Raw genomic sequence first — 21,749 nt, forward strand, 5'->3', positions numbered from 1 at the left:
ATGTTACTTTGTGAATCATTATACTGGAATCATTAAGCTATTAGAGGTGGAAGGGATCCATATTAAGTCATCTAGTCCTATCTTATTTTTTTTTCCTTTCTTCCGGTTTCTAATATTTTTTAGAGCTTCTAAGAAAAAAAAGTTAGGGAAGGCATTGACTATATATTTAATGTTACTGCAAATTTATGAAAAAGGAACCTCTTAATTTTCTTTATAATTTGTCTTATATTTTAGGAAAGAAATTTGTTTCAACTGAAAAGCATGTTAAATGATAACTCAAAATTTATGAACTTGGGCATCTAAAATTAGAAATGTAAAAACTGCATTGGGTCACTTAAGTAAGAGACCTAATTTTCACTGATATATTGCCAGGACTCAAAATCTCTGAAAAATCAGGCCATTTACGTAGGTCCCTAAATATGGACTTTGATGTCTAACTTTGGACACCATGTTTGAAAATTCTGGCTATACTAGTTTAGGTATCTAATAATGCCATAAATTAAGTATCAAATTAAACATAACGAAGTGAAAATTTTTAAACATACAATCTTCAAAATACACGCATCTTTGAGTGACTTCATCCAACACCATATGGAGAGGACACATGGGGACACATCCTTCCACTCTAAAAGAGAAACATAGTATTAACTATTCAAGCAGTCGGTTATAGACAAAGTATTAAATTTTAAGAAAGCATTCTACATTTCTAAATAATTTAAGGCACAGGACCCTGATAATGGACCTTTCTAGTTCTCATCAGCTCAGGACATTTCTTCAAGATGCAGCTGACCATGTTTCCATTCTTGCAGATCTGAGCTAACATGTGAACTATGTAATTCTCTATCTTTGGAATGATTGTCGGTCCTTCCAATAATAAAGATTTTCATTTAGAAATACCAGAGAGCCATTGCCCTCTGGAATAAAATTTTGTTCAATAGTTTTGTTAGGGACAGATATGGTTGCTGCAATGCCATCATGAGAGGAGCAGGGCCAGAACTATTTGACATTAGCTGACTACCACATCTTTTCAAAAATGCTCTTAATTTAGGATACCCACTATCCTGAAAGATTACTGCCATTCAAGGGCATCACTTTAATGTAGCTACCACAATGGCTACAATTCCACTACTTCCTCCTTCATTGAATTTTGATTAATGAATATGGTACCATGGCACTGAACTATATCCAGTGTCATATGTACTTACCATTACATACTTCTATTCTAGAAAAATGCAGATACTTACTTTGGTATATCCTGACAGTTTTGTCCCAAAGGGTTTCTGCATGTTTTGAAACAGGGGCTTGTACAGGCATCATAACGCCATTCACACGTAGAATGGGCTGGAAATTTAAATTTGGCATCTGGAAGAATACATTATTTATCATACAGAGAAATATATACATAACAATATGCATATACACGCATATAAATGTGTGTATATATATATATTTTAAAAATACACACATGTACACACTATAGTGAGCACACTTAAAAGGTTCATTTTGGTTTTAGAAATATTACTATTTCTATAAACTGTATTTAAAATGGGGGATATCTCTGAAGCTTTTAATATCTCTGAAACTGGAATGAACATTAAGTGTATCCACTGTATATTACACATGCAAACTGTTTTACACTATGCAGTAGAAAATGTGACATTGTATTCTAGTTGACATCTATTTCTAGTGCATACTAAAACAACTTGAAGACTGACAGTGCAGCAAGAATTAACAGAAAATTCAGCAATATTTATAAAACAATCTTCATAAAAGAATAAACTATATAACTTTTCTGATAACTGGCTGAACTGTTGTGAATTTTCAGCGGGGAAACAACATGACACCAATGTGAATAATGTTGATTCAGTAAGATCATTACTATGAAAGCCTTAGAAGAACATGCTACTTTATTTAATGTGCTACTTTAATGATATTTTTTAAAAGAGGTTGCATCAGCAAGAGTAGTCTATTTGGTGTTCAAAATTAGGCAACACAAGGAGACTTTCCAAAAAGTTTGTACAGTGCGATAGCTTTTACTTTAGAGGAAAACTGAAACACCATTTCAAACAAGCAAGTAATTAGAAATCATTACATTTAAAAAATACATTCTTAATGGTTGATCGTTTCAGAAACAGTAAAAAGGCAGTACAGAAACAGTAAAAGTAATATAGATTTTTCCTATTTATCACGATCAAGCACCACTCCAAATCTTGGAAAACTACAATCACAGTTCACACATTACTTTAAAAAAGGGTGTCCTGTTAAATGAAAGCGATACTATGGTGAATTTAAAAAATCACCTGCATCACCTCAGTAGCATCTTTGCAGAACAGTGTTTATTAAAAGGTATTAAAATCACAAAATTGACATACAAATAGCAAAAGCAGTTAGGGAAAGTGTGAAATTCTTGTGCATGAGCCAGAGAAGAAAATTAGGAAATTTTCATTAATAAGTAGTGTTTCACAGATTTATTAAATAATGATGCCATTTCATAGAGGAAGTGTTAAGAAAACAACACACACACACACACACACACACACACACACATAATTGAAGGCCAGTGCTTAATTTGTGGCAGGGCTGAGTCCTGGCACCTCTAAGCCTGGTAATTTATAACCCGGCACCTCTGGCTTTGCTGCATCAGTTCTGAAAATAAAAAAAACTGTTTGAGCCCCAGCATCTCTTTCATTACAAAGCTAGAATTGCTTGAAGTTCTCCTTTGCGCTAGCCTGATCCTGCGCTATCTGTTTGCACACAAGTCCCCCTGTGCCGTGTTAGATGAGCCTCAGGGCTTTTCAATGATCTGCTAGACTTCAACAACTATAGGAAACCAAAAATGTATCCAGCGGTCACAATATCATTCTGGTATCCAAGCCCAAGCCCCTTTTCTCTGGTCGCACTGGCAGTGGGAGCAAGGAAAGAGTGCATTATATGAGCCTTCCTTAGCAGGTTAAACTGAACACCAGGCCAGATTATGCTACCTGGGCAACCTGATGCAGAGCAGTTGCACCACACAGAACGTTTGAGTTAGAGATTGGGGAGCAGTGTTTATTACTTGAAAATATGTTTTGCTACCATGTACGATCCTATTTTTAGGGTGATATTCAAGACTTCTGTCCTGAAAAAGCTCCCACTGATATTAGCTTCAGTGAGGAGTGTGAAGTATCAGGCTCTTTAATTCACTGCTATTTTACACTTGTTTAGAGACATGTGACTCTCTTCCAAAAGATGTCAAAAATTTGTCTCTTCAGCCTAGGTACATCTGCACTTATGGGTAGTTGTTATACTATTACTAGTAATACAAGTCCCCTTTTGCTTGATAAAAATAATAATTCTCATAGAGCAGAAGAGAATGTGTAAATCAAGTTTTAATATCTTCCCCATTTTCTATATTGAGTGTACCTGTTGCCACCTAGTGTTATCCTCTAACAATACCAGTCTGTATAATATCCCTGAAATGCTATTTCTATGAGAAACACTGGTTTTATTGTAGTAGCAAGTGAATTTACTAAATTACATTTGCTGTAAATTATTAAGCATGTGTATCCTGTTCCAGTGGGAGAATCTGCAGTTGCTTAAATCTGATAGTGATGGGAGGAGGGAATACTTTACACACAATTTTCACTAAATGCGCAGGTTTTTATATTCTGTGTAACAGAGCTGATATGCAGGCAGGAGCCATGCGTTATATGTTCTACATTCAAAATTAGATAAAAGCCAAACAGATTAGGTCTGAGCACCTACATATCCCAGTAACTTCAAACAGAGTTGCAAGCATTCAACCCTTCTAAAAATCAAGCCCAAAGTTCTTTAGAAAGCATATATTTCTAACCAAGTAATGTATGGGTTTCATAGCTGTGTAGTAAACTCAGTGTCCCAGGTTCATAACCGTGGTTGCTATATAAACTAGGCTTGGCAAAATTCAATTTTTATTTTATAATTTTGACAAATAATATAGATGTATTGTAAGCAATATTGTAAAATGTTTATGTATTTAAATGTTCATAGGTGCAGGAAATTATGGAAGGGGTGTATGTCAGACAATAATTATTTAATGACAACAGATGTTGAGATCCAAACAGTTACAGCTTTATAACCATTAAAACACAAATTGTCAACATCAACTTGTCAAAATATACAAAGTAAATATCCTTAAGTTCTCAAGTAGCATTTTTCTTACCATGCCTATGTGTTAATTTCAATTATCAATGGAAATATTTTCTCATTGGTTTGTGAGTACAGTGAAATCCATATTTACTGCCATTTACCTATAAAAATCTAATTCTTCCAAGCCTATATATAATCCAGACATGCTCACATTAAAACAAACAAACAAACCACACATCCTGACTGAATTCCCAGGATGTTTTACATAATAGAAAGCCCTGAATTATATCCCACCAATCTCAGCAAGACATATCACCATACTAAGCAACAACCAAAAAAAAAGATGTTATTTCCTTTTTTAAGATGTTCATGAGCAAAGTAGATAGACAAAGTGTGTGCTTGAAATATTCTATTAAAACAGTAACCAGAACTGGAGAAAATACCTTAAATATTCTTTTATTTCCCATTTCCCAGAATAAATATTTACTTATTTTTGCCTGTGTTTCTGCACTTTATAATTCCAGAATGGGACAGACACTGGAGGTTTTCTGAAATTATTAGATGATCTAGATCAGTAGTTCCCTGGGGGTCCACCAAGCAAAGCCAGCATTAGACTTGCTGGGGCCCAGGGCAGAAAGCCAAAACCCCACCGCGTGGGGTTGAAACCCAGGGCCCCGAGGCCCACCACCCAGGGCTGAAGCTGAAACCTGAGCAACTTAGCTTCATGGGGCCCCAGGCAATTGCCCTGCTTGCTGTCCCCAACACTGTTCCTGGCTTTTATATGCAGAAACAGTTGTTGTGGCACAAGTGGGCCGTGGAGTTTTTATAGCATGTTGGGGGAGCCTCAGAAAGAAAAAAGTTGAGAACCCCTGCTCTAGATGACTATGAGCATTTACCCATATTTTACAGTACTTTATTCTCAAATCACTCACAAGTACACCTTATAACACTAAACAGACAAGTCGAGGGAATGGTAACACACGTTTAAATTACATACTTTCTCTATGTGTAAAATCTGGAAAACTGAGTACTTGAAGGCATGTGCCAAGCGCCTCATATGAACGACATTTTCAGACAGCATCTAGTAATACAGGGGTGCATGTCTGTTCTCCATTTCTCAGAAAACATGGGTAGGTAGTGGGTGAAATTATGAATGTTGCTGAGTAAACACTTGGCAAATTAAAATTGTGTGGCCACTGGAGATCTCCCATTCCAGTCAGGGAATTTCAGACAAATGAGAAGGTTAAACTGAGCAAAGCTGGATTTTTGTAAGTGTGTAAATTACAAAACGAATGCATCTAATCACTCATGTCAGCTACTAAAATGCCTCCAGAGGGATGGATTAGAAGAAGGATATACCTTCCAGTGATCAGAAAGCAATATTATAGTTATCCCTTGGGAGAAAACTAGATTAACCCAAAAAGCTGTATGAGAGTAGAGTACTGAGGGAGATTGTGCCAAAATATCTGACTCGGGCAAACTGCATTGAAAAATTATGGGAAAATACATACACAGTTAGGGCCAGATTGTGACTAGCACTTGTGCAGAAGTGTTGAGGGGAAGCATGTATCTATTGTGACAAAGTTCCTCCTCTGTCTTGGTAGGCCCTGTGCTTATTGGCGGATTTGTTCACCTCAGAGATTCACCATGTGGGTCAGGGAACAGCCCAGAGACCTTCCCCTCAATTCCTCCTGTGTCTGATCAGGAGTTGGGAGGTTTGGGGGAAACCCAGGCCTGTCCTCTACTTCAGGTTCCAGCCCAGGGCCCTGTGGACTGCAGCTGCGTAGAGTGCGTCCTGGAACAGCTGTGCGACAGCTATAACTCCCTGGGCTACTTCCCCATGGCCTCCTCCTAACACCTTCTTCATCCTCACCACAGGACCTTTCTCCTGGTGTCTGATAATGCTTGTACTCTTCAATCCTCCAGCAACATGCCTTCTCACTCTCAGCTCCTAGTGCCTCTTGCTCCCAGTTCCTTGCATGCACACTACAAACTGAAGTGAGGTCCTTTTTAAACTCAGGTGCCCTGATTAGCCAGCCTGTCCTAATTGATTCTAGCAGTTTCTTCTTAATTGGCTTCAGGTGTCTTAATTAGCCTGCCTGCCTTAATTGATTCCAGTAAGTTCCTGCTTGTTCTGGAACTGCCCGTTACCTTACCCAGGGAAAAGGGATCTACTTAATCTGGGACTAATATATCTACCTTCTAACACGCTCCTGTAGCCATCTGTCCTGACCCTGTCACACTATCTATGTACTTGTACTGGGTCCTAACTGTGTAATATGTGAGCCTTTCCCCTTTACTGTGCACACCAGACAAAGGCCAGTCATAACTGCAGTCCTGTGCACACATTAATAGGGGACAAGTCTTTTCCCACCTATAACACAATCTATATAATGGCCCAGTCACACCAGGCAAAAGCAGGGTACATCATCCTAATGGATGGTGAAGCCTGTGCATTCCTTGTCCCTTGCACACCCTGAAGCTCAGAGAAGGATTAGGACTCCTTGAGGCTCTAGCCTTTCTGGGCTCCAGCTGGGGTGGTGTGAATTCATCACTTCCCTTATTCATTGTAATATCATCAGATGTGACTCCTACCTGTCTAGTGCGTTAACCTGCCTATCCAGATCAAATGACTTCTAAACACAATATTGCTGCAGCCAATTTGTGTCATAAGCTACAAGTCATATTTTGGGAGCCCTTGTGCCTTAAGATTCATTAGCACTAGGGCTGTTGATTAATAATGGTTAACTCATGCGAATAACTCAAAAAAATTAATCGCAATTAAAAAAATTGTGATTAATCACAGTTTTAATCACACTGTTAGACAATAGAATACCAATTGAAATGTATTAAATATTTTAGATGGTTTTCTACATTTTGAAACAATTATTTCAATTAAATCACAGAACATAAAGTGTACAGTACTCACTTTGTTATTTTTATTATAAATATTTGCACTGTAAAAAAGAAATAGTATTTTTTCAAGTCACCTCATAAAGAGATTGAAATACAGTACTTGTATCATGAAAGCACAACTTACAAGGATAGATATTTTTTTTGTTACATAACTGCACTCAAAAACAAAACAATGTAAAACTTTAGAGCCTGCAAGTCCACTCAGCCCTACTTCTTGTTCAGCCAATCGCTAAGACAAACAAGTTTGTTTACATTTATGAGAGATAATGCAGCCCGCTTCTCATTTACAATGACTCCTGAAAGTAAGAACAGACATTCGCATGGCACTTTTGTAGCTGGCATTGCAAGGTATTTACATGCCAGATATGCTAAACATTCGTATGCCCCTTCATGGTTTTGCCACCATTCCAGAAGACATGCTTCCATGCTGATGATGCTCATTAAAAAAAAAAAAATGTATTAATTAAATTTGTGACTGAACTCCTTGGAGGAGAACTGTATGTCTCCTCCTCTGTGTTTTATCTGCATTCTGACATATATTTCATATTACAGCGGTCTCGGATGATGACCCAGTATGTTGTTCATTTTAAGAATACTTTCAAGACAGATTTGACAAAATGCAAAGAAGGTACCAATGTGATATTTCTAAAGGTAGCTACAACACTCGACCCAAGATTTAAGAATCTGAAGTACCTTTCAAAATCTGAGAAGGATGAGGTGTGAAGCATGCTTTCAGAAGTCTTAAAAATGCAACACTACAATGTGGAAACTACAGAACCCAAACCACCAAAAAAGAAAATCAACCTTCTGCTGGTGACATCTGACTCAGATGATTAAAATAAACATGCGTCGGTCTGCATTGCTTTGGATTTTTAATCGAGAAGAACCCATCATCAGCATGGAAGCATGTCCTCTGGAATGGTGGCTGAAGCATGAAGGGACATATGAATCTTTAGCGTATCTGGCACAAATATCTTGCAATGCCAGCTACAACAGTGCCATGCGAACACCTGTTCTCACTTTTCAGGGGATATTGTCAACAAGAAGAGTGGGCAGCATTATCTCTGGCAAATGAAAACAAACTTTTTGTCTGAACAATTGGCTGAATAAGAAATAGGACTGAGTGGACTTGTAGGCTCTAAAGTTTTACATTGTTTTGTTTTTGAATTCAGTTATTTTTTGTACATAACTCTACATTTGTAAGTCCAACTTTCATGATAAAGAGATTGCACTACAGTACTTGTATTAATTGAATTGTAATATACTATTTTTCATTTTTACAGTGCAGATATTTATAATAAAAATAAATATAAAGTGAGCACTGTACACTTTGTATTCTGTATTGTAATTGAAATCAATATATTTTAAAATGTGGAAAACATCCAAAAATATTTATATAAATGGTATTCTATTATTGTTTAGCAGTGTGATTAATCATGATTAATTTTTTAATCACTTGACAGCCCTAATTAGCACCATTTCCAAATGAGTGCAATAAATTCCCTACCAGGTTGTATCCCTGAGCAACTAATGTTGCAATTTGAGACGTTACATGTTTTCTTGCCAGGCAAATCATGTTAATTTTCTCTGGGGTTTTGATCACTGCATTGCATTATACAGTTTTTGACATCTTACTCCTGTGTCTACAAACTGATGGCCAGAAACTAGAGCAGACTGAAGCAACTGGTGGAGTCCTTCCACCCAGTACAGCACAGAACACCTTCAGTTACCACAGACTGTAACAGGAGATCAGCACATTCTACAATATGCTCAGCAGCACCTCATAAGACTAAAGCACACAGAAAATGAGCCCACCTACTACATCCACACTCTTTATGTTACCACAGCAGTAATTCATGCTGTGCTTAAGCCAGCATGAGAACTATGTTAAGTGTATCTCAGTTGTAAGTCACATAGGGCCAATTAAATTTCTACTTCTGTTTATTATTAATTATTCTTATTTGGAGTGTCTAGAGGCCCCAAATCAGATTAGTGATACATTATGCCAGGCACCATACAAACACAGTAAAGACAGTCCCTGACCCAAAGAGTTTCCAGTCTAAATAGACCAAACTTGGGATGGGAAACAGAGGCACATAGAGGTGAAGTGACTTGCCTGAGATCACACAGCAGAACTCAGGTCTCCTGACTCCTAATCCAGTGCCCTCTTCACTAGACCCCTCTGCCTCTCCATTTCACCACTGCTCTATACAGTTTATGAACAGTAATATTGATAAGGATTAAGGAACACCAGGGGGAAAAAAAATCAATAAAGTCACTTATGCACCCATTTCTGCAGCCTGGTACAAAAACTTTTCTCTCTCCTATATCAATTATAGAAATTAAATTCCACAGTGGACCTAGACTTTTATTGTCACTATAGCTAGTGTTCCCCCATAATATAAAATGTAACTTCTTTATATGTGCTTCTGATACTGTGGATTTCATCTGTATCACAGTACCTGCACTTTATGTTGCCATATGACACTAATCAGCCATTTCCATGTCATGCTTCCCATGTTTACAGTGCTTACAGTCTTCCTCTAACATCTTGCACTTTATTGTATTTTGGGTGATACTGCAGTTCACTCACAACAAAGTAGTGCTGTTCATTTTACTGACAATGAGCTAAGCTTTTTACATCAGAGGTTTTATATGTTTCTCTATCAAGGATTTGTCATGGCATTTGAAGGAAACCACATATCTTCTGATGAAGTCTATTATAATTTGCTTTCTATCCAGTGAAATGACAGATCCTTAACAGAATAAGGAGTTATTCTCTGGATGACAATCATTCCAGTTTACATGCCAACCAAACCCATGTTTCTACTACCTGAGGAAGAGCTGAACACCTTAGTAGGTCAGTCACAGCTGATGAACGTGTTAGTACAGAAATTTCTAATGTGAATTGGGGCATATACTTTGCAGTATTTGTATATATTTTATCAAACACCATATTTAGCTCTGTCACAGCTGTTTGGATATTGGCGAAATACTTTCTCTATACACAATGCCATAGGTTTTAACATATTAATTCCCTTTTTCCTAACGTCTGAAATTAGTTCTTTGATCATAAATATCCTACTATTTTTCTATATTCTGACCTAGAGAATAAATAATGACACTGAGATCCCAGTTCTCCTGAGTCCTAACCCTATAACTGATGCACTTGATGTTCTCTTGAGTCATTTAGACCCACATTTTTCAGTGTTCACTAATTTTGAGTATCCAGCTTAAGTCAAGTAGAGACTGATGTTCAGAGGTGCTGTGGAACCAACATTCTCGTTGGCTTCAACCAAAATTTGGGGTGCTCAGTACTTCTTCAAATCAGGCCCTATGTGTTCAGTACTGGGCACCCAAAAACTGAAACACTCAAAATAGATGTCCTCTCTTGAAAATGTGACCCGAGTCTCTGGGCCTCGATTTCCCATTTGAAATGGGGATAGTAATATTAATTTACCTACCTCATAGGAGGCATTGAAATAATTAGGGAGAGGAGGCAGCACACAGGAGTGATTGAAAGTCAGACAAAACTTGGATCTAAATGTGCAGTTTCATGACCAAAGGTATTACACAAATCACAGATACAAAAGTAAGCTGGGCTCTAGGACTTAAGTGCTGCAGTTGGAGTTGAGGGTGCTCAATACATGGAAGGATCAGCTTGCCTCAAGCTTGCCTACAGCAATCCATACACCAGTTATATGCCTGCTCTCTTGGTCTGCTTCTATTACAATTTTTCTGTTGCACAAATAAGAAGGTAAAATATAGTCAGCAATTGACTACACTGTGTGACTTTATAAATATGCATCTAATGTAGTGTCTCGCTTTACAGAGGAGCACATATCTGATGCAAATACACTCACATGAAACTACAGCATTTCCTTGCTTTGCTAAACACTGGCTTAGCATAAGCAAAATCCAAATCCAAAAAGCCCACAAAGTGCAAAAGTACATAGGAAAGGGTACTGAGGATCAGGCAGCATCTGAAAGAACTGAACAGGCAGGCAGGAAGACTGGAGGAATATTGGAGGGAGTGGGAAAGCAGCCAGAAAACCTCACAGGAGGCACATGCCTAATTGTTTTAATGATAATTATTTTTCCATTAGTCTAAGACTCACTGATTTTTACATGTATAGATAATGCCTTCACTTTGTTTTCAGGTTTTCAAACTCTTTCCTTATTTCTTTCGCTTTAGATTTTCCACTGTTCAAGGATACAATTTGCTACTGTTAGTTTTCATTTTCTTCTCAGAATGCAGGCAGTGCTAGTCATGACTATCAATTTATAACAGCAGCTCAACACTGCTTCACCACTTAGATTGGCTAGTGCCTCAGATACATGCTAAGGAGAATGAAACTATCTGCCCACTCACATGCAAGTACCAATAACCTCTGCTCATGTACTTTAAACTCCTGCACTGAAGCATGTAGGCAAATAATACTGGCAGAATGAACTGCTTCCCTGGTCAAAATATAATCAAAACCAAAAACAGTTATCTAGCTCTCAGGTATAATTGCCTTAGCTACCTCACAGCTATTGATGTGATTTCTGAGGCATATACTGTTGCTATCACAACAAATTAATCTCTTCTTGCTTATTCATACAAACACAGAAGGTCAAATGCCCATTTGTGATATAAATAGCAGGTTCTGATGCCACTGTAAAGACAGCTTGATGCTGACAGATGCTGAGAACCTGTAGTTCTCATTGACTTACTTGGGATTTGCAGGTACACAGTAGTTCCTCAGCATCAGGCCCAGAATAATGACACTTGGACTTAAACAAAACAGAAGAGCTCAGTGTAAATTCAAGAGCACCTCATTATAACTAAAAAAGGACATTTAAAAGTATGCCCTATCCAGAGGGATATCTTCCATTGTTGTGTGACACTGAGTATGTTTCCCAGACCTGAAGAAGAGCTCTGTGTAAGCACAAAAGCTTGCCTCTTTCACCAACAGAAGTTGGCCCAATAAAAGATAACACTTCACCCATCTTGTCTCTCAGAGAGAAACAGACAAAGATAAACGAAATGAAAACTGATAGACTGTATGTACATTTTGATAAAACATGAAAGATGCTTTTATCAAAAAAAGTAATTTTATATCTCAAAAAATCAATTTAATTTCCAGTTTTTTAACATCCTTTCTTGGTGTATAAGATACAATCATTAAAATTAACTAAGAAAGATCCAGTTCTGGTCTCAAAACAGAAATACATATGACCCTCATTGACTACATTCCATGCATATGTCTGAGTAATTATTCAAATTATTATTTGCAAAAATAACAAATTATCAAAGTGAAGTCTTGTGCACTCGACAAAAGTCTAGCACTCAGTTCTTCTGAGTTCTATTCTGGAATTTCCTTGTGAGCTTAGACAAGTCACTAAAATTCTCTGTTCCTCAGTCCCCTCATAGTAAAAAGGAGGATATTACTGCTTTCCTCACAGAGGTATTAGATAGTTAAACACCTAAATTAGTAAAATCCTTTAAGATACTCAGATGAAAAGCTGTTGTAAGAAATTGCAGTGTTTTATTAAGAACAAAAGTTTGCAGAACAATAGATATATCTATGAAAAGATTGTGATTTCCTCACATTTATTTGTTATTCAAAATATTCAAATGTATTATTCTATGGATTGACTGCTATTATTTGACATTTGACCTGTGCACTTAGATGTGATTTATCAGGTAAATCTCAAAGATTTCTTTTTGACAGGTTTCAGAGTAGCAGCCATGTTAGTCTGTATCTGCAAAAAGAACAGGAGTACTTCTTTGGATGCGGGCTATAGCCCACGAAAGTTTATGCTCAAATAAATTTGTTAGTCTCTAATGTGCCACAAGTACTCCTGTTCTTTATAAAGATTTCTTTCTTTTACTCAATTGGATGAGCATGCATCCACTGCTAGTGCAAATTCTGGCACATACAAATTTAAAATTTGTTTTCCTGTGAACATGTGTGCACAGAATATTAAAATTCAATGAACAACATGACCACTCAAACATTTTCAGGAACAGGAGCAGAAGACAAATACGAGCATGGTTGAAACAACTTCATTTAAAAATTCATGTGGTCATTTGTGAAAAATATATTGCAGTATTTCATCACATCTGTTTAATTTATATCTAATGCATTTCAATACTACAGTATTTATTCCTATGAAACTAGAAAGAGCGACTTCAGCAGACTTCAGACAAATATGTATGTGTCTATTGCTGTGGCAATTGGATCATTACAAATTCTTCCTTCTGAACGTGCGTCATAGAACATGAAGAGGACTCTGGAAGAGTTTTCTGGCCAAGGGATTTAGAGGGCCTATTATTCTCCTCCCAGTATTTACCCTCTGGTTCCTCAGGAATAGCAGTTCCCAGTTGGAAAATTTCTGATCTAATATGCAAAGCATTTATAATAGTCAGCAGGAAACTCAATCTGCCTTTGCCTCTGCACTCTGGAGCCAGTGTAACTTTTCCATTAACTTAAACAAATGCTGCTGTATTTTTAGACCATGTAATTACCCTACATCAGCAGACTGAGCCCTGTGAAAGTACGCAGGAGAAAGTTTCGAGCTCTATGTTTCTCTGCTTATAAAACTCTGAAACCCAAACCTTCGGATGTGGTGATTAATGAAATGCCTCTTGATCATTCGATCTGATCCCACTTGCTGAGGTAAATTGTTTCAGTTTTCCATGAGCATAGATAGGATTTTTTGGCATAATGACCGGAGGGCAAAGACTTCACACTTGAAAAGCCATACCACTCTACGTTAATGCATGACCACTGAGAATTGTAGCACTTTTTTACTTTCTCCATTCCTCCTCAAAGATAAAAGACCAAGGAAACATTTTTGTTATGTCCAAAAAGAGGCCTTTGCTTGAGATGTTTTACGAACGTTCTGGTAATAGCATTAGCTCCATATACTCTGCCATTCAAAACTTCAGCAGCTCTGTGATTAAAGACATTTGTCAGGAGGCAACAGGCATTTGGCAATGACAAAATCTGTCATTTTTCATGAAGTTGGAGTGTGCCAGTCAACAGCTGCAGTAGGCTGTCATCATAATGCACCGCAAAACATGGGCAGATTCACAATGCCACCATTAACACTTTAATTCAATGTTTTGATAACAGGGTGCTCCATAAGGCATACAGTTGGTCTCTTCTGTCAGATAAGTGAGTGCCTGTTTCAGTTTTGTCTGTGCCTAACAGTAGAGGTTTATAATGGTACCTGTACAACACAGCCAAATGATGTCTCATTTGTTGCAATATTTTATTTTCCTTCTTTTGCTTGCAAAAGCTATTTCAGAGACAGACTATGAAGGATTGATATCACATGTTTGCACTTCAGGGCTACCTGTGAACATACTCCTACAGCAGCAGTAAACAAGTTACTGATCCATTTAAAATTATAGCATAAAAATCCTTACCATATAAAAAATAATGTACATTTTGTAAATGACTTTAGAATACCACACAAGCCATCACGTTGAGGAAGTAATAATTGCCACTAAGCTCCACAAAGAATTTTTGGATTAAGCATATTCAATATAACTGATTTGGCCCAAGGCAAGTTGTTGCTGAACTAAATGTTACTTCATGAACACACTGTTTTATTTTATTTTGCAGGCCAATATAGCTTCTTATATCTCGGTAAGTTGTTATAAGGTCCCCTGTATGTAATAGCAGCTCTCAAGTATTTTAAAACAGTTAACAATAATGATCATCCTTTCTCTTCCAAATCTACAAGAGAAATAGGTAGATTAGTTTATAGGGGGGGTTGTTTGTTTTTTATCAGTTCTAGTGAGAGTAATTTCCATAGTCTAGATCCAGCTCCTAAGGTTTCACATCTCCTGTACTTATGGTTGCTACTATTTAAGAATTCCATTCTTCCATTACAATATAAATGTAATTGGAGGTCATGGTTATAGAGGAAGAGGTAACCTCTCAGGTAGCTAGGGCCAGTTCAATAAAAAGCTTTGAATATCAGAGCAGAGACCTTAAACTGGATTCTGTACCTGGTGCTGAGAGCACAACACCAGGTGGATGTCTTCACAGAAACCTGTATTGCTGAGAAGACAGGCAACTGCATTTCGTACCTGCTGAAGCTTTTTTCAGGGTGTGTGGCTGAAAGGACTTCGTGACTTTGACTAATCAGTTTGTAAATTAGGTCTGATTAAGGAAGTTAATAGTTCCCAATCTCTCTGTACTATCCCCACCATCATCTTCTCTCATCTACCTTCTTCCTGTCTCTCTCTCTAAAAACTCTCTCATATACATTTTGCACCCTCAAAATCTCAAGATCTCAAAAATCTGTTCCTGGTATTTCAGTACAGGCATTCAGCATCAAATCCTGGCCCTACACATGTATGCAGCACAGAGATTGCAACAGTTTACAGTATCAACAAGATCTGTAACTGCCTAAGAATCACCTACAGAAACAGACACATGGGCCCCAAATGAGAAATCTGTGTCTCTATCCCTCCCCTTCCCTGTCCCAATTGCCACATAGGACAGCTGAAGACTGAGGGATGATATCACAAAAGGCAGAGCCTCTCTGTGATCCCAGTGGGTGGGGAAGGGGATAGAGGGACACGTTCTCCTTCAGAACAGTCATAGCTGGTGATAATGAATGGTCTGTGTGATCCATAGCCAGTGTCCATAGTGCAGCCTGGCTGACCCTTCTAAAATGGAATGGTCGTCAGGGACTGAACCATGGGAACAACTGGGCAGAAGATTCACCATCCCCTATGGCAATTATAGGACAGCAGAAAGGGAGAGAACACTGTTCTCTCAGTGATACATTCAACCTTTCTCTCACTCTCCTGAAGCAGTTCCATGGGGTTTACAGGATTTATGTATTGTTATTTGGGGCAGCCATTGTGTCCATATGCATGAGCTCCCTATACCCCTGAGCAGCTGCACACAATCCAAGGAGCAGATATCCTCCACAATTCCTTGTGCACTAGGCTGAACAGCCTCAGAACTAGTCGGTGTGGCATACAGCTAGATCATGCAAGAGGTTACTGCCACATAACACAGAGCCACGCTTTAGCCTTCAATGCACAGCTCTGTGAAAAAGCATTTGGGCCTGATTTTTAGGGTGCCTAAGTTTCTATAGCTACCAGATGACTTCAATGGGAGTTAAGGGCACTCAGCATCTTTCAGAAAATCAGGCCCATTAAGCTAACAGCTCAGAGTTTAAGTGATCCATAAGTAACTCCTGCAGAGAAAATCTTGGCAGAGGGGGAAATCAAACTTTTACTCTATCACACATTTCTTTATAAGGACCCTCTTTGTAAGGACCTTCTAGCTTTTTCAGAGGATTCCCTCTGTATTACAAGTGCTGCTTCATTCTTTACTCCTACCTTTCCACAGAAATAAAATCATTATAGGTACATTTGATATGATCCTGAACCAAAGTTCTGGATCCAAACACCCTTGAATCTTTTGGGTAATGGGGGGTGGGGAAGTTGAATCCAGGATCTGAATTTTACAGTTGAGGCCCATCTATAATTAACAAAATGGCAGTACAGATCAACAGAGATAAATGCAGGGTGATTATCTTCTTCCTCTTCTGAAGTATCTAGCACACAAGCTGATGAAATACTGTCTGTTCTTTAAAATGGTATAATTGTGTACTTGAGTCTTGGCCAGCAGCAGTCCCTTCAAGTTACTCCTACAAGTGTGAATACGCCCTGCATGAGTACTATTGCTGAGACGAGTGCCCAACAGGTCCTACTGGAGCTCCTGTTCTGCATGGCCTGTGGAAATGCCTCACCATAAGTTCTGCAGGGAGCCAAAACCAGTGTGGAATAAATTCTTTGGTGTCCATGGGATTTTGGTAGATGTCTAGGCACAGGACCATACCAGAATTGGGCTAATAATGTCATTTTCTATACCAATTTTTAGTCTTATTGCTGGGTGTGGATTGCTCCCATGAGGAATGTGCACTTGAGTTCAGAGAGTCACCCAACTCATAGAAGGATATTAAACTAGGCTTCCTCATCAAATGCTAAAATCCTTAGGCCAGATCACTCCCTTCCCAGAGAAGTTTCCTGTGGAAGGGGAGGGACGAGTTTCACCTCACAGAATTTACTGGGAAATATCTCCCCCCTACAAACACACACACACACACACACGGTGAGGGATTTGGGAACCATTAAAGTGTGCAGGAGGAAAAATACCTCCCAGACTCACAAATCTGTAGAGACAGGAGCTTACCAGACAAACATCCAACCCTCCACATGGCTCCACTGACCTTCTACTCCCTTGGCAACATAGCTTCTATTGACTGGTGCCTGCTTGTGCCTGCTTAATGGCAGCCACTGTGGGGACCCAGAGACAGTTAATACAGTTCCAAGCAACATTAACTCCTGACTGAATTTCTGCATAGGCAGGGTCTGTAGGAAACAATTCAGCAGAGTATAGCCAGTCCTCTGCTCTGCCCCACTTATTCCTTGCCCACTTTGAACAGAAGCCTTTTTGTCCCAAGGATAGGAGGAACGCTGCAGAGATCTATCTTGAGAGAGTCCCCTCACTGACATACATGAAAAAGATACTAACCACTACCATGTTAAAGCTCAGACTTTCCTTTAGACCTACTACTCTTCTTTATCAATTCAGGTTGTATTGATTTAAGCTTCATGAATGAGGTTGTACTTCAACCTCTACTATGACATTAGAGTCATGTTAGCCTAAACAACTTTCCTCAAAAATCTATTCTGGAATCTTTATGCAAAAAATTAAATAAGAAAATTCCTGAACCTAGAAGGAAATGGAAAAGACACGAAATATGTTTTCTCCAGGGAAACTCAACATGGTGTCTCTTCACTTCATCCTTCTACATTCATCTTCACTGTAATCATCACAATTTGGTTCACATTCCTTCAGCTGCTTTATTTTCACATGTATTTTTTTAATCTGCATGTCTGTGTGTGTTTTATTATACCCCACTCTGCAAATGGTTCTTTTTATTCCACTTCTCTCCATAGCAAGTGTGACTCTATAAAATAATCTGTATTTTACAAACTGTTGAACGTAAACAAAATAATCTTCCCCACTGCTATCATTACTACATCACATCCTCCCTTAAATTTCAATTTACTGTATGTTTCCCATTGTTTCTAATGTCAAACAACCCCCGATTTTCATATTTCTTACACTGGTTTTATACAAGTGTAACTCCATTAATTTCAACTGAGTTATTCCTAATTTGCAATGGTGAGGAAGAAGAATCAGACCACAAATTCTCAGTTATACCAGTGATAGTCTAGAGTAATTCCAGTCAAAAGAGTAATGCTGGATGATGCAAATGAGGGCAGAATGTGGCCCACAAAGCTCCCACACTTTCGAAATGTGGTTAAAGTAGTAAATTATAGTTCATAAAATATTGATTTTAGTACCTACCTACAAGTTTAAAAAGAGTCGACAGTCTGAATTTCTCTGAATGCTTGTATTTCAAAAGATCAACTGAAGAAGTTGAAATGTGGATGAAGAATCCTGGCTTTGCAAATGACTCAAAGGAACTGTATCCTGGGAGCCATGTGTTCTTGTGGATGGCAAAGGTTGATCTGTTGTGGAACTCTTCACTTTCTTCCCATCTGGAAAGAAGCAGGGTATCATTGGAAGCCAAATGAAGAAAATAATTTGGTCTGTCAGCTGCTTCAAATGAAACCAAGCTGGGATCTGAAAAAACACAACAACATATTCACTGGACTAAGCAGAGTGGGCCAGATTTATCTTTGGTGTAACATCACTAAAGTCAATAGCACAGTAAGGATGAACTTGGCCCAGTTCTTTTAAGGAAAAATATTAAATATGCATACATGTTGCTGGCTTTACTCATATTGAGTACCTGGTAGCCCCAGTGATTTCAACAGGACTATAACGCATGGTATGGTACTTGTCAACATGAGGATGCAGTAATCTAGCCCACATCGAGCAAATAACTTCAGTTCACTACCTTTGTTAGCCTTATTTTTATCCAAAATTAAAATACAGTCTCACCAGTTTTACAAAGTTATGCTTGCCCATTTGGAAGTTATAGCTCAAAAGCTCAATTATTCATTTAAAATGAAGTAACTAAAATGCATTTTACATTCAGCTTGCAGGGTCATGTTTTTCAGTTTCCAAGCAGTCAGCTCTCCAGCCATCCTCAGGACAAATAATGTTAAAAACAGATTTGGAATGTGCCTACCATTATACTAGTAACAGCTCTACTGTCGCAACCTTATACATGCTGACCATTACTTTACCACTAAAACAGTCCCACTGATTTCAAGCAAACTTCTGTGGGACCACTTGCAGAGTAAGGTACTTCTCAATGAAAGAACCGAGTCCATTATGAGCACCTGTTGCTCACAGAATTACTTCATTTTATTTTTCTGTAAACTGTGGTATTCTGTTTAAAATAACCATAGAACAACTGTAAAATCAACTATCCCCTGAGGACTGGATAATATTTCTTTTAAAAGAGGGCACAGAGAACAAATAATCTCCATTAAACAGATGTTTTATTATGCTCTGTACCATATTTCTGGAGCACCACTTATCTTCCAAGTATGACAACATTTATTTATTTGAAACATAGAATTGCATGGAAGAGAGTATCTTTTCTATTACTGGCTGTAGTGGGTACATTGGCAATGCAATTTGTATCACCTACTCTGTATATAACAGTTACTTTATTACCAAAAACTCCCAGTCTTCTTTTATCACTGGTCTGAAGCTAATAAAATTTACCCATTTTTCTGGGATACAGTTTATTATCTAATTTATAAAACTACAAATTACATATCTATATGGCTGCTGTGGATAATCATGAAGGAAATTCCAATATAATTGGGCTGATGATGAAAAGAAATTGTTATACAGACTTTGTAGACTCCTCCAAGGCCAGATGACTAAATGACATCCTCTTAATGTTATAATGGAGTCTGCAAATCCTGGTAGGCAGGGTAAGGCCTGAGTAGAAGAGGTCTGTGCACGGCTGGAAAAGGAGACAAAACCTTTCTCCCCAAATCAAAGGCAGGATATAGGGCACTAGTATAGAAAAACTGAGATTCCTGCTACAGACTAAGAGCAGAAGTAACACCCCTGTCCCTCTGTACTCTCCTACATGTAATTTTGGGCCAGTTCTACAGTGGGACCAGACTCACTAGTTAGAGCCCTGCAATTCCCTCAGCCAACCCACAATGGCCCATTCTATGGTCCCACACATTGCTCTATGGCATGTCCAAGGTGCAGAGTCTACTCCTTACAGGCTCTCTAGGGACCTGATCAGCAGGATCAGACATTTCTGGTGCATCTTGGGTGAAGGATAATTAAAATATTTATTATAACAAACTTTCCCCGTGGCAGTGAAATTGGATGCACAAATAGCATCACAAATGTGGAGGTTACAATGTTGTTTTGAAAACTAAAAGTATTTATTTATAAAGCTGGAATCACACAATTAAAACCCATGGTGCAGAGGCTGATAGACATCGTTAAAGTTTAGAATCAGCTGATAGCTGCAGAGGAAAGGTCTGTGAGCAATTCTGTCCTGAGGTGCTGGACTGTATTTCAAGGGCAGAATTTGCTGTGTGTGTTCACTCCCCACTCTGTCTCTGTCTTTATCTATGTTTATTTTCAGGTTGCAGTGACTTTACCATGTGCTTTGGGTTTATACCATCCTGAAGTCAACATAAAGCTCACGACATCTCCTGGAACAAAATCTTCTGCTCTCACTGGGAAAACATAGCCACCCAACAGTTTGGCTGCCATTGCAACATCTCTATCCAAGTAGCTGATCAGTTTGTAGGGACCCTTTCCCAGAACTGTTGAGAGAGAAGCCAAAATTAATATTCATGTTGAGTGTCACAAATGCTTGAACTCTCATATATTATCTTCGGCAATCACGTAGTAGCAAATTAAACATGAACAACTCCAGCCTGAAAACTATTCCAGGCTTCATGTGCTAAAATGAAATGGCAGTGCCTTACGAAGCAACCCCACCCCGCAAAAAAACAAAAACAAACAACACTTCCACCTACTAGCTGTAATTAGACTGCACAAAATTTCCAACTTCATTTCACAAAGGTTTGTGAAAACTTTCCCCTTTCCTCCCTACCTCCATATACCTCTAGGTTTCATTTTTAATTGGGTTCAATTAACATAATATGTAGCTGACACCTCAGTTGTGCTCCTAGTTATGTGCCCAAACAGCAAAATTTGCATGTGGGCAATAATCTTGCAGGAGGCCAGACTAGATAATTACAGTGATCCCTTCAGGCCTTAGAATCTATGGCTAGATATGGATAATAAGAAAGAACATATAATATTTAGGCTTAGAAGTATCAGATTTCTACCAGTAAATGTTGGCAAACATTGATTTTACTGTATACACACAAACCTCAGAAAAAAATATTTCTACTAATAATCAAAATTTGCAGATAGGCAAATTAAGAAAAAAGCTGCTTAAGAACTTATTACAGTCTTATCTAATGATTTAGACTAGACTTGTTACAAATGGATTAGCAAATGAATAGTAAACATAGGTATGATTTGCTGATTTAAGGATATTTTTTGGCATATTTTGACATGTAGTTTTGACAGTTTGTGTGTTAACCATTTATAAAGATTTAACTTTTTGCATCTCAATGTCTACTGTTACTGAATAATTGTCTGACTCCCTCACACACCAAAATTTCCCTCAACTATGAAAATTTAAAGGTCGATAAAAATCTAAACAGG

The 21,749-nt window shown here is 38.1% G+C and overlaps 1 protein-coding gene across 1 annotated transcript in view; it reads right to left on the bottom strand.

Annotated features, from left to right (window-relative positions):
• Positions 1 to 21,749, bottom strand: part of OTOG (otogelin) — a 168,740-nt gene that overhangs the window by 56,263 nt on the left and 90,728 nt on the right. The window contains exons 32-35 of the mRNA XM_050955788.1: positions 20,666 to 20,833; positions 18,423 to 18,701; positions 1,245 to 1,362; positions 546 to 625 (exon numbers count right to left, since the gene is read on the bottom strand). Coding sequence (XP_050811745.1) covers positions 546 to 625; positions 1,245 to 1,362; positions 18,423 to 18,701; positions 20,666 to 20,833 — 645 coding nt within the window. The remainder of the gene's footprint in view (positions 1 to 545; positions 626 to 1,244; positions 1,363 to 18,422; positions 18,702 to 20,665; positions 20,834 to 21,749) is intronic.

Source organism: Gopherus flavomarginatus, chromosome 5, assembly GCF_025201925.1.
Source record: "Gopherus flavomarginatus isolate rGopFla2 chromosome 5, rGopFla2.mat.asm, whole genome shotgun sequence".
In the NCBI taxonomy this organism is placed as follows: domain Eukaryota; kingdom Metazoa; phylum Chordata; order Testudines; family Testudinidae; genus Gopherus; species Gopherus flavomarginatus.